The 13,518-nt window shown below is 34.5% G+C and overlaps 1 protein-coding gene across 1 annotated transcript in view; it reads right to left on the reverse strand.

Annotated features, from left to right (window-relative positions):
• Window positions 1-6,538: 6,538 nt before the first annotated feature.
• Window positions 6,539-13,518, reverse strand: part of LOC149789307 (uncharacterized) — a 130,836-nt gene continuing 123,856 nt past the window's right edge. Inside the window, exon 19 of the mRNA XM_089973602.1 lies at window positions 6,539-6,723. Coding sequence (XP_089829728.1) covers window positions 6,539-6,723 — 185 coding nt within the window. The remainder of the gene's footprint in view (window positions 6,724-13,518) is intronic.

The raw sequence follows: 13,518 nt of genomic DNA on the forward strand, positions 1-13,518 counted from the left end.
CACACCTGTAAAGGCCAGATAAAATGATATATGTAATTATTGTTTAAGAGAGATATCAATGATACAGTTGTGTGTGTAAGTGTATGAGTGCATACATTCTAACTATAATTAATGCCCAACCATTGTAAATACACCAAGAAAGTTTAAAAACAAAGTTAAATACCTTTCAATTATGAAAATGAATGGTAATCAAATCTTCCATTTTATCTATGACAGTAAAGATATACCTGAAGACAACATGTAAACAGGATAAATTTCAACATAATGCCAAGTACATTCAAAGAAAACAATATTCATACCTAAGGTAGACTTTAGCAGACAAAAGCCACAAACAAGGATTATATTTTTCATTAATAAATGTTTCAATTAATATTACCCCATAAAAATATTAAATCATTAAAAATAATAAACATGTGGAACTAATCTAATCTTCAAAGACTTTTTATGTCATAAACAATTTTTGGTATATATGTTGATTTATTATACCAGATTGTTTTGATACTGAACCTTGGACAAGAGGCAACATTCCTCTCTACATGAATAAAAAAGCTGTCCTGGCCATCCTTACCAAGTTAATAAAAAAGATTGAGGATTAATACTGTTAAATGTGTGTTCAAATTTGCACTGCTCTTCTTACTTCTTGACAAATTTGTCTCATTCTGGACACACTAGTAATATGTGTGTAGAACACTATGTTAAGAAATGTCCTTTGTTCTTTTGACCATTTCATTTTGACCCAAGTGTTTAACTGAAACTATCTTGATCCAGCAGTTGTGTCAAACCGGTTTTTCTATATATATTTATCATGCAAACCTCACTTCCAGCACTTCCATTGAGAAAAATAATTAATCTTTTTGTCAGTAAAATTTTTCCAATCTTTTGTCATTAATTAATTACATCTTTGGTTGACCCAATGTCTTATATGCCACAACTGCATGGTATTTATAACTATTTACTTGATTTTGGACCAAGTTCAACAAACAAGGACATAAAAGTCACTAACCTTTAGAAGAGAACACCTAGTATATATATCTGAATAATTTTTTGTTGCATAATAGTGAAAATACAAAAATACTACTAAAATAATCATAAATTGCAGGACTTTGTAGACAAATCGTGGGGGAAAAAAATGAAGAGAACACTTTAGGAAGGACTTAAAATCCCTGCTGAAGAGTCAAATTCTGTCAATAACTTCTTAATATATTCAGTGACAGTACCATATAAAATACAATACATCAACAAGGAATAAGCACTGATGAACAACAATTAATACATCAAAAAAGGAATCGGCACTGATGAACAATTGAAACATCAATATATGAATGTATGATAATCTAGATGATGAATGGTTTAGATATGATTTAGATTTGCCTTACATATGAACAGTATCAAAAACTTTCCCAAACTTTTCTAAATTTATAATTTGAAAAAAAAAAAAAAAAAAAATCCCAAATCATGCACAAGATTCATAACTTGCAGACAATTGGTATTAGAATATTGTGTCTCTTTGATTGAGGGGCAGAGACCTCAGATTATTTGCACAATGGAATCAGGGTAATATATTACCCACTGTGTCCATGTTCTAATGCTGAAAAAATATGGCAAAATATGTATAATTTTTAAACAGTCATCAACATATAGCTGCAATGATAAGTAAATTACAGACAAAACTCCACAGGACAAATTCTAATCACACAAATAATACTAGTATGCATTCCTACTGAAAATTCATAAAGATGCAATAAATGAATCTGCTAAAATTAATTTTGTATTCATATCAAGCTGATGCAAAAGGGGTGTCAATAAAATGTAAAATGATAAATAGATTGCTGTGGTAATAACAAAGTTACATTTTGGTTCTGCCTCCTTTGGACGCAGAAAATTCTAGATTTTTTTGGTAAGAACCCAAACGCACCTACATAAAAAAATCCAAAGACAAATCAGAAACATACTTCATGATAAACTAAAATACTCATATGGATAAAATTAGAGAAATAAAGGATAATTGCCATGAAATCTGAGAGATAAGTAAAGAGAACTGAGTATCAAATTTCAAGAGCACTGCATCTAAGTATGATGTATTATTTTAATATGCAAAACTCATATTTTATTCACTTCAGATATTTTACATTTGTTGAATTCCTTGGTACCACTGCCACAAAACTTCATTCTAAATAATTAAAATCTGCACCAAAATTAATCTTGGGTAACTAAATGGGTTTGATTTTATAGCAATTATATGAGTGTTTGAATTGAAATGTATTTTCTGTACACGTATGAAAATCATGCAGCCTGAGTAGACTTACTATAAATATATCGATATGTATGCACAACAAAAATACAGAATTGTCAGAGTTAAGATTTAATACATGCGTTGTAAGAAAATAAAGGGCACATGAATAAATACATTCATTCTCTCTCTCCATCACTCTCTCTTTCTCTCAAACAAGCTATTATTCATTATTACCAATATTCTATAACATCAAAATGTGTAACTACAATAACATCAATATTTAATTAAAATATTTGGCTCTCTCTGTGGGGGCTACTCATGGGCTAGAATCTTAATGTACAAGGCTATGAAGATTCCAAATTGGTGCTAGGCTGGTCCGATCATTAAAGTGCATCCTGGGCTGATCCCAGCTGAAGTAGAATCTGTGCTAGGCTGATCCCAGCTCAAGGAAATTCCATGCTAGGCTGATCCCAGCATTCAAATGTAAGCTTAAGTACACTATGCACTAGGCTGATCACAGCATAGTAGTGTATTCTGGGCTGATCCCATCTTCAAATAAATCTATGCTAGGCTGATCCCAGCATTATAGTGTAGTATGGGCTGATTCCAGCTCAAGTATAATTGGTGCTAGGCTGATCCCAGTACTAAAGTGTTTTCTGGGCTGATCCCAGTTCAAGTAAAACTTTGCTAGGCTGATCCCAGCATTCAAGTGTATTCTGGGCTGATCCCAGCTTAACTAAATCTAAGCTAGGCTGATCCCCACATAAGAGTGTATTCTGAGTTGATCCCAGATTAGTGGAATAGAGCTAGACTGATCTCAAAATGAAGAAAGTTTTCTTATTTTTTTCTATTTAAAACTGTAAAAGAAGTGTATTAAACAGGTATGTCCTTTATGAGATTAGTACATGTATACAAGTATGATGACTGGGGAAAATGCCAAAATTGATTGGAAATTAAAATATATCAAATGAGAGCCCTCAGGATGATACATTTCATGTTATCATGCTAAAAGTGATAAACTTGGAAGAAAATATGGTTGTTCATATAACCTCAAGTTTCAACTGCATTAAACACTGGCATCACAAAATAAATTCAGGAACAGTCTGGAGAAATGTGACACTTCTATTAAACCTACACAGCAACATTTTCAGTAAATTATGATTCTCTCAGAATAATAATTCAATGACATTAGTGTTAAGAAAGATCCTGCAACGCTACTCAAATAGTGTATTAGCATAAGGTGGTTGGGGACATTTTTGTAAATTGGCCCTGTCAAATTTCTTAACTCAAGGCTATGGAGTGACTTTCTGCTATTATTGCTTAAAAATTAAAGATATGGATACATTTGTGATTTAAGTGTTTCAGGCTTGTGTTGTTCTTGAAATAGATGTGAGGTATGTAAACCTCCTGTGGTTATTTTACTTTATTCGTGAATTAGGTGTTTTGGGCTTGTGTTGTTCTTGAAATTGATGTGGGGCATGTACATCCCCCATAGTTACTTTGCAGTTTGTAGACACAAAAATATCAATAGTCAGTTAGGAAGAAGAGCTAGCACCCACAGCAGTAGACATGTGGGTTCAGGACATGTCAAGCAGAATATCACAAAAACAACATGGATGGCAACTATTTTGAACTGCAACAAGCTGTTTAGTACACAATGTTCTGCAGAATCATCACCTTGGAAAAGCACTTGTGTTTGCACTGTGAGCATAGCATGATATAAAAAAATGACCTTCGGACGTGAAAAATACAGCTATAAATTTGTCGATTGGGGTACATAAAGTGTCTTTTGCTATGAGCTAACATTGACTTCTCTGGTCATGTGAATAATATTCTCATACTTTTTTGTTTTAATATGGCTATGAAAAAATAAGGACCTTTTCTGACCTCACTTGTGTCTTTTATTTTTTTATGATTTTTTTTAAACTAGGCAGGTGAATACAGCATTAAATGTGTGCATAAAAACTGTCCCTTGCATCCTAAAGAAGAAAAATTGTGTCTTTCTAGTCTAGACAAAGTGAAAGAAACTTTTATATATTGCTTCCCCTCACCACTGCTTGATGGCTGTTTACTCAGTTTTTGTTTGAGCAGTGCATGAACAAGGATGCTAGCACTTTTTGGAGGCTTAATAGGAATGTGATCAAGTGTGCATTCTCAGAGAAATTTAATTTACAAATAAAATTTGGTTTCTCCTTTGCATTCACTTCACAATTACATTAATGTTAAGAGAACAGATAACAGGCAGGGGCAATAGACAGCATCATACTTCTACCATGAGTGCTCTTTGAATGTTAAAAAGTATTTCCTACACGAGTATAAACCACACTCCTAGCAGAATTTATGGTCATTTAACTGTTACCACCATACAATGCTAAGATAAAATAAACAAAAAAGTCTTTACTCATCAAGTTAGAATTTCAGGCAAATCCAGTGAAAGTGATGCTTTATGGCTGTTGTAATGCTGTGTCGATTTCATCTGGTCTAGTGGCAATCAGTGTGCAACCATGAGACCTACCAGATTAAATTCTTGTCTCCACAAATCTAGATCTCACAGACAAAAGCTTGAGAAAGTTGACTTTGCCTGTCAACAAACTGCTGGTATCATATCTCAGATCAACACATTCTCTTCAAATATGAAGCTTGCTGAGATAGCTCTGATTTCATGAAGCCCATCTGATCTTTTTAGATCTCATAGTACACTGAATTACTTAAGCCATGATGCAAGGACATGATTGGTTATGTTCTTTTTCCCTGGCTTCACTTGAAGAAAGAGTCAGTGTTGTTCCCCATGGCTCTAGTCCATCTGCTTCATGCAGTATTTAACAGCATGGACAAGGTCCTGCACTGATGCATCTCTAGACTCATCAATGGGGAGGAGTTGATGGGTGACAACTTTTTAATTGCCTGCTGATGACAAACCATTCTTTCCCATGAAACTTCTTCATGTCATTAGGACCAGGCAACCACCTGATCTGAGCTGGAGACAGTCTATGTCCACTGAAACAACATGCAACTCGCCCACCCTGCATGCTAACTAGAGTTATCATATTTGTATGACAGTATCTTCAACAGGTTCTGTCCAAAGGTTCAAATTGATCTGAACTGAGAAATGTCATCATTGAAGTCAGATTCCAATTTAGGAAACACGGTGAGATATTTTTGCCTATTAAAGTCAAAATTAGCTAATAGGTCTGATAAATCCTGTTCATGATTAATATGAGTTCTATCATGATGCCTGAATGTGCCCGAGTTTATAGAGCAGGAGCCTTTGATTAAAAATGAGGCTAACTTTTTCTCCTCAAGCAGCCAGAGGAAAAAACTATTATTATTACTTCCTCTTGCCACAACCAAGTGGTGCTAGTTTTAAGTTCAGCATTACTTCATGTAGGATGGAAATGCTGGGAGGTTTTTAAGTAATGTTATCATGTAAGTATTGATGGAGAAACATAATTTATAATTTACTAAAAAATTTGCTTTTTTCCTTCAAATACATTTACATATCACATTAACAATTGGAGAATAGGCAATAGAAGCGAATGCTGAACATCCAATACCACCAGGTTATCTGTCATAAAGGAGGGCTCACCTACTGTATGAACTGGCATCAGTGCAGATTAAAGTTCCTGCCTTAAGCCATCATTATCTTTTGCTCTTGATCCAGCAAAGATACTGTATCATTCGAAATCATGATTTGTTGACTGAGTTGACCAGAAAAGGGATGCCACTAAGCTAGTAAAACCATCCATAAATGGCACATGAACAGGCAACCAAGACGAATTAAGTACAATGCTGCATGGAGCAGACAGTCGAGTTGCAAAAACTCTTGCAGAAATCCATTCCCTGTCAGAGCTTGATAATCCATGTCAAGTGTACTTCTGGGATGCAAACAAGGTGTAACAAATCCATGCCTAGGTGGACCAGAATATCTGCATGGGCTAAGTTTGATTTGTTCCAACTGACTAGAAACTCTAATTGATAAAAAAGGGACAGAAAATAGTTTCTGACCATTGCCACTGATAAACTTACCATGTGTTTGTACAAGATATCATTGAGATATACCTCTGTTGCTAATGACAGGGTGAACTAGAAGAGAGTGATGACATATTTGATGATCTTGGTGAACACACATTGTGTTGAGACCATTTGGGAGAGCACAAATTGGCACAAAACTCTTGAAATCCAAACCTAATGAATCTGCATGAAGATGTTTCAATAGAGATATGCAAGATGCATTGGTTCAGTGTAAACTGACCTCAAATCCATCCTTTTCTACATAATTTTTGACTGACCTTGCGTGGCTGAGGTCTATGACTGGGCACTAGAAACAGCCTGAAGTAAAACAGAGAAAGTCAGCTTGAGAAATATCTCTAATACATGCTTTCCTGGTAAAAACCAGACACCCTTCTGCAAAGCTACCACCTTCTCCCAATTGGGCAGCAAGTTCACCATAGTAGGGATAGTTGAAGTTGGGTGGGGTTTGGGGGTGGAAACTAGATAAATGAAATCCAGAATAATTTGGATTAGCCATGTTTTCAAAAACTAATCAGTTCAGGTTCTGTGAAAATGGAGGAGCCTGTTACATGCAATGCGCATGAAAACAAACAACAACCATGAACGATGCTACCATGTAGGAGTAAAAGGTCAGAAAAAAGAAGTCCACAACTGCTGAAAATACAAGCAATTTGTCAACAAAGTAACAAAATAATGGTTCCAACTTGTAATAAATACCTTTATACCCAACACTATACAAGCTTTGTACATAGATGACAGAAAACCCTGACAATATTTTGGGGAATTTTTTTTAAAGACACAAGATTGGATATTGGTCATATCCATTGAAAGCTTAGCCTGAGAAAACAACTGTAGCCATCTAGGTGTGGTCATGGGAGGTAATGCTTTAGAGGTTACTCTTTTTGTCTATATGCTATATAGATGGTAAAGGCAAAGTTGTTAGATGGTAAAGGCAAAATTGTTCATTTTTGCACAAATGCTGGCTTTGAGAAGTGGTAGAATTTCCTTCCTAACATAAATGTGATCATGGATCATAATGTCGTCAAAGGAGAAACTCTCACACCCCACTATAATACCTCTGGTAGAGACAAACAGTTTTTGAAAATTACATATCATCACACATCAGAGTAAGTTATCTATACTAACAATATCTTCTAAGGTTCTAAAGTTTGTTGCGAAGAGCTTGCTTAATACATCACCAGTTCTGAAACAGGAGTAAACATATTATCAACAAAATGTAAAAACTAGTAGCCAATCTCTCTCTCTGTCCAAGAACACAGCAATGAAGCTATCAACATGTTATGGGGTGGGGTTATCCTATAGAAGAATCCATGCAAGCTTATTTATTTTTAAATTGGCAAGCTGTCAGCACACTCAAAGAGAAAAGCACAAATTAAATTATTACTGTTCCTCTATTATAAACTACATAAGACTGACTCCTCACCAAGAGTAGTAACAAGTTTTTAGATCAACATTTCACTGAATTATTATAATCATGGACAGGTAAAATTTGTTTACTTCAATATTCTAGGAGAATTTGAAAGCACATGTAATCACAGTAGTCATGTGATACCAATAAAAATATTGTTCACACAAGCTATCTGCTTGAAGAGTCTGGCTTTCTCTTTTGCTCTCAAAATAAATATGCTGTAGTTTTATCTCATCTGTCAGCATATTAAACACAAAATGAATGATATACTTGCAATTTCTGAGAAAATAAATCCTCATCCAATCAAATGGATGCAGATACGGCTCAATGTAAGATTAAGTTTGCTATACTCACTAGTAAATGGCTATCCTATGGTGACACCTCACGGTGTAGATGAATTCTAATATTTACATAGGCAATGCATTCTGACTCTGTACCCCAGCATAAATGTCCAGATATCTTAAATGGTGTTGGAAGGTCAGAGGCAACTCAGACTATGGGGGCTAAAGCAAATTTGTTGTGTCAGAGAAGTAAACAAACACTATATACTGTACCCTAAAAAATATAATAAAAACTAGCTGTCTTAAGGATGACTTTTATCTTAATATCCATTTATGGTATGTTGAATTTCTTCAAATAAATTTCATGCATGGTCGTGCTTAAGTAAATATGCATTTCATTCAAGGTGGTTGTTGATATTAATTATATCTTATGCATGGTGGGTGAAAATAAAAAGTGCCTTGCAACCCCCTTCCATTATCTTTCAAACAGCCCTATGAAAATTCTAAGTTAATATTCATGTTTTGTGAGCATTTTTTAAGTTTGAATTGTGTAACTTTTGCCTTCTGACTAACAACTAGGATCCTTATTTGCCACCTATATGAACCGTTTCTCAATCAAAAATCATGTGACCCTCAAAATCTTTTGGATGAAAACAAACACTGCCAAAATAAATACTTGATTAAATTTATATCATATCCATATACAATGCTGTTGCTTACAGAATAAAATAAAGCTAAACATTGCATCACATTTAATCCAGGTACATAATCATTGAACAACATGTCAAATTCTATAAAATTAACAATTTCATCATTACAGGTCATTACAGGTCATTTACTTATGTTGCTTGCAAATATTGTTGTCTGCTGTAGGTTTTATATCAGTATCAACCTTATCTCATCATTACGGAATGTGCTTAGCAACGACTCTAAAACTGAAAATAATTCTCAGTTTTCATTTATATTTGCACAAGCCTTTATCATCTGATGACTGAGAATTCTTCATTTTGCCATTTACCAAGTTGCTGAATATTTCAAAACTGAGAGATATAAAAAAGTCAAGCTGACAAACACACCATAGTGCTAGAATTTTACTTTGACTGTAAAACAGTAATTGCCAGATAAGTTTGTTTGAAAACACTCAAATTTTCACATTGTAAGGTGACCTATTACCAAGGACCTTCAAAGAGTTTTCTTTACAGTGCATGTAACCACAAACTTTCAGGTGGAAAACAAAATGTATACAACAAAATGCATACAATACACCGGTGCAGAGGCATGTTTCATGGTTGACATTTACTGGAACCAAGTGATATTAGATGACACATGAAATGCTGGTATAGCTAAAAGCAATATATGCTACTTTTATGTAAATCTATATTGTGTGTTCAACTTTTGTCCACGAATCATCATAGATTCTAAGGGTAATTCTGTAAACAACATATTACACAGCTTATTTTCATCTGTGATTGTAGATTATATTTTAAGATAATTATCACTTCTAGGCAAACATACTTATTTGGATCAGAGTTCAGGATATTGTTTTTCCCCTTGGAAATTCTATGGTCTACATGACATCTGTCAAGTTGGTTGCTAAAATTTAAGTAAATAGATCTGACCTTGTTTATGAATTTGATGAAATTTCCACTGAAAATTACCATCATCCTAGTCTTCTTATTTTGTTTACATAAGAATTATTCATTCCTATTTCAACATCTGTCACGTGGAATCAGTCTTTTAGTTGTGTTCAGTTATAATTTAAGATGTATTTATTTATTTAAATTATTCATTGGAATTACAAAGTATTGGAACCTCTGCAAGCAAAGATGTTAACATGAAAGTGCAAAAGTATAAACAAGAAGTCCTTGACAATAAGATTTCAAAGACAGTTATTGTGGCAGCCATATTGGATAAACAACTGCCATCATTTTCATTTCAGGACCAACTAGGTATCAAAAGAAGTCTACTGGTGAAAACCCCAAACTGATATACCATACATTTGGATAGGAGTAGAGATGACATTTTCAAAATATGACTTTCCATTCAGGTGGTGTAGCAACAAGATTTTGAAGATGGCTGCAATGGTGGCCATTTTGAATGTCAGAAAGGCACCATTTTCATGCAAGACCAAATGGACCTCATAATATGTGTTCTGGTGAAAACCCTACATCAATATGACTTTCTGTTCAAGCAGAGTTGTGATAAAACGATTTTTTTAAGATGGTTGCCATATTGGATATCACACTGGCACATTTTTATTTAGGATCAGCTAGACATAATAAGTCTTACATTGAAAACCTAATGCTGAAATGAGGAGTAGCGATAACAAGATTTTCAACATCAGTGCTGTGGTGGTCATATTTGATGTCAGATCAGTACCATTTTCATTTAGATCCAACTAGATATCATAGGAAGTCTATCAGTGGAAATCCCATGTTCATATGACCATCCATTCTGGAGGAGAATCAATAACCACATTTTCAAGCTGGCTGCCATAACAGTTATATCAGATGTCAGATCGGCACCATTTTCATTTTGGACCAACAAGGCGTCATAAAAGATCTTTTGGTTAAAGCTCATGATGATGTGACCATCCATTCAGGAGGAGAAGCAATAACGAGATTTTCAAGAGAGATGCCATGGTAGCCATATTGGACATCAGATTAGCACCATTAAGACCAACTAGACATGACAAGTCTTTTAGTGAAAACACCATGTTGACATCAAATTGGTATTTTTCATTTTGCAATCACTATACATAATAAGAAATCTTTCAGTGAAAACCCCATGATGATATGACCATCCATTCAAGAGAAGTAGCAATAACATGGATTTTCAAATGGCTGCATTTGTGGACATATTGGATATCAGATTGACACCACATCCTTTTAGGACCAACTAGACACAATAAGTCCATTAGTCTGATGGCCATATTGGACTTCAAATCAGCATCATTTTCAGTTTGGTCCAACTAGACAAGTCTTTCAATGAAAATTCCATTTTGATATTACCGTCCATTCAAGAGAAGTAGTGATAATAGTTTCAACACTTCACATCAATGACATTTTCATTTAGAACCAACTAGACATCATAACAAATCTTTAGTGAAAACCCCTTCTTGATATAACTATCCATTCAGGAGAAGGAGTGATAACAACATTTCAAGATGACTGCAATGGAGCCTACATTGGACATAAGATAGGCACCATTCACATTTAGGGACATGTTAAGAGACCTTTTAATGAAAACCTCATGTTGATATGGCCATCCACTGAGTTGTAGTAGTAATAACAAGATTATTACAATGACACTTTTTCAGCCATACTCTATGTCTGAACAGCTCCATTTTTTTTAGGACCAACTAAACCATGAGATAATTATGTGTGTAAAGTTTCAAGGCAATCTTGCAAGTAGTTTAGGAAGAGTAGTAATAATAAACTTGGGCTAATGGATGGACAGGTGTTGGACGATAGACAACTGACAACAGACCATCCCATAAGCTCTTCTGGTCTCTGACAAGTAGAGCTAAAATCATGCTGACAACTGTGATAGGCCATTGTTTATTCCTCTATATACTGGTACAGCTTCCAGGTTGAAAATAAACATTATATGCTCATTTTTCTCTCCATTAACTTTACATTGCTAGAATCATATTTTATGATATTGCACACCTTCATATTGCATTCACGTGCATAAAGGAACTACTTACTATTGTAAACAAACAATGGACGCAGATGCCAGCACTTTTGATTTGTAAACAAATCATGTACACTCACATAGTAGGTGCATGACGTTTTGGTTGATGAAATTTGTTTCTGAATGGAGTAAAGCAAATATTTTGTGGACTGCCATATACCAGCTGCTTTGGCACATTCCGCATTAACTTTTTTGATACAATGTTTCAGATTTAGGCTAGCTATACAGTAGACGCTAGAAAGGGTCCTTAAAAATAACATACAAGTGACAAGGCATAAACTGTCTTCTTTAGCTGGTAATAAGAATGGCAAAAAAATACTTAGTTTTACATCCTGAATTTCCTCAAAATGTACTTTCTTAGTTCTGAGAATCCTAATTACATGAGCCATGTCATAGGTTCTCAATCTTGATTACACATTTCAAAATTGTACTGTAATTTCGAATATAAGTGCAATTACATCCTCCTTACTGCACTCAAAATGAAATAAGCATTAAATTCCATAGTCTTTTTGATAATTGCAATTGAAAGATTTCATATTTTTCCCACATTATGATTTCAAACATTCAGTGACAGAAACAGAGACACATCTGCAGATGTCAACATGCTTCTCCCCAGCTTCTTCAATCTGATGTATTTCATGTGGAATTGTCACATATAAATCCAGTCCATAATCACAAAATTTCATAGAATTGACAAAAATACCAAAATCTATTCATTCAAGATCAAATGGAAACCTTGTTGCAATGCGCATTCATTCACAATATGACTCCAAATTTCAATTTTAAGTAGACAAAAATGCTATTTTCTTTTGAAACTGATGTCTAGCATGCGACTAAGTTAAAATTTGTCTGGGCGGAGTTATGAGTGCATTAATAATGTTGTTAGTGTGTAATGATGAATCTGCGCTTGTGTATTTAGTTTGGAATACAGCATACATTCATTTACTTTGTTTCTTGCAGTGTATTTTGTTTATATAATTAAGCCTTAGGTAGAATAAGAAAATGAGCATATAATAAAATGGTTACTGCATTTGTATGGGAAAATATGAACTCGTTTTGTCGGATGGAAATACTGCACTCCCAAGGTCATGCAGTATTATATCTGAAAAACTCGTTCTTATTTTCCCATACAAATGCAGTAACCTATAAATATAGGTGAACATAAAAAATATGAAAAGAAAACAGAAACATGGGTCTTGGCCTGCAAATAATCCTTTAATCACATCTGGAAAGGCTTTGAATAGTCTGAAATCCAAATGGACAAAATGAGTTGAAAAAACTATTATTCAAGCAAGGTCTGGAGTAATGCACATGGACTGTTTGAAGTTCAATTCTTCCTTTATGGCATTCATATAATACATACCAGTACCAAGAGTTATAATAAATCTAATAACTTATAATATTTTATTGCAAGTAATCCAGTAAGAGCCTGTAAACTAAAATTAATATTTATTTCTTTCTTAAATGGACTCCATAGTTATATACTGTGGAGCCACCATTTTGACTTCTGTATGGCTCCTATCTGTATATTCACTTTTTCTATCATCTTACAATCATTCTAACAGTATGCTACATTTCACATACTCCCCCCTTATTAGTGAATATATGTTTTTTCATGTCTTACAAAATGTTGTTGTTGTTGTGGGGTTTAACGCCATTTTTCAGCACAAGATAGGCTATGCATGGTGGCCAGTATCAATGGCGGAGGAAGAACCCGGAAAAACCCTGGGAAGAACCACCGACCCACGAAAGGCTACTGGCAAGCATTCTCACATACCCACATTGGCCGAATCCTAGACTCGAACCCATGCAGACAGAGGTGAGATGGCAGTGATCTGTAACAGAGAGTGCTTTAGACCACTTGGGGG

This window comes from Sinohyriopsis cumingii, chromosome 11 (genome assembly GCF_028554795.1).
Source record: "Sinohyriopsis cumingii isolate HCF-2022 chromosome 11, ASM2855479v2, whole genome shotgun sequence".
Taxonomy (NCBI): domain Eukaryota; kingdom Metazoa; phylum Mollusca; class Bivalvia; order Unionida; family Unionidae; genus Sinohyriopsis; species Sinohyriopsis cumingii.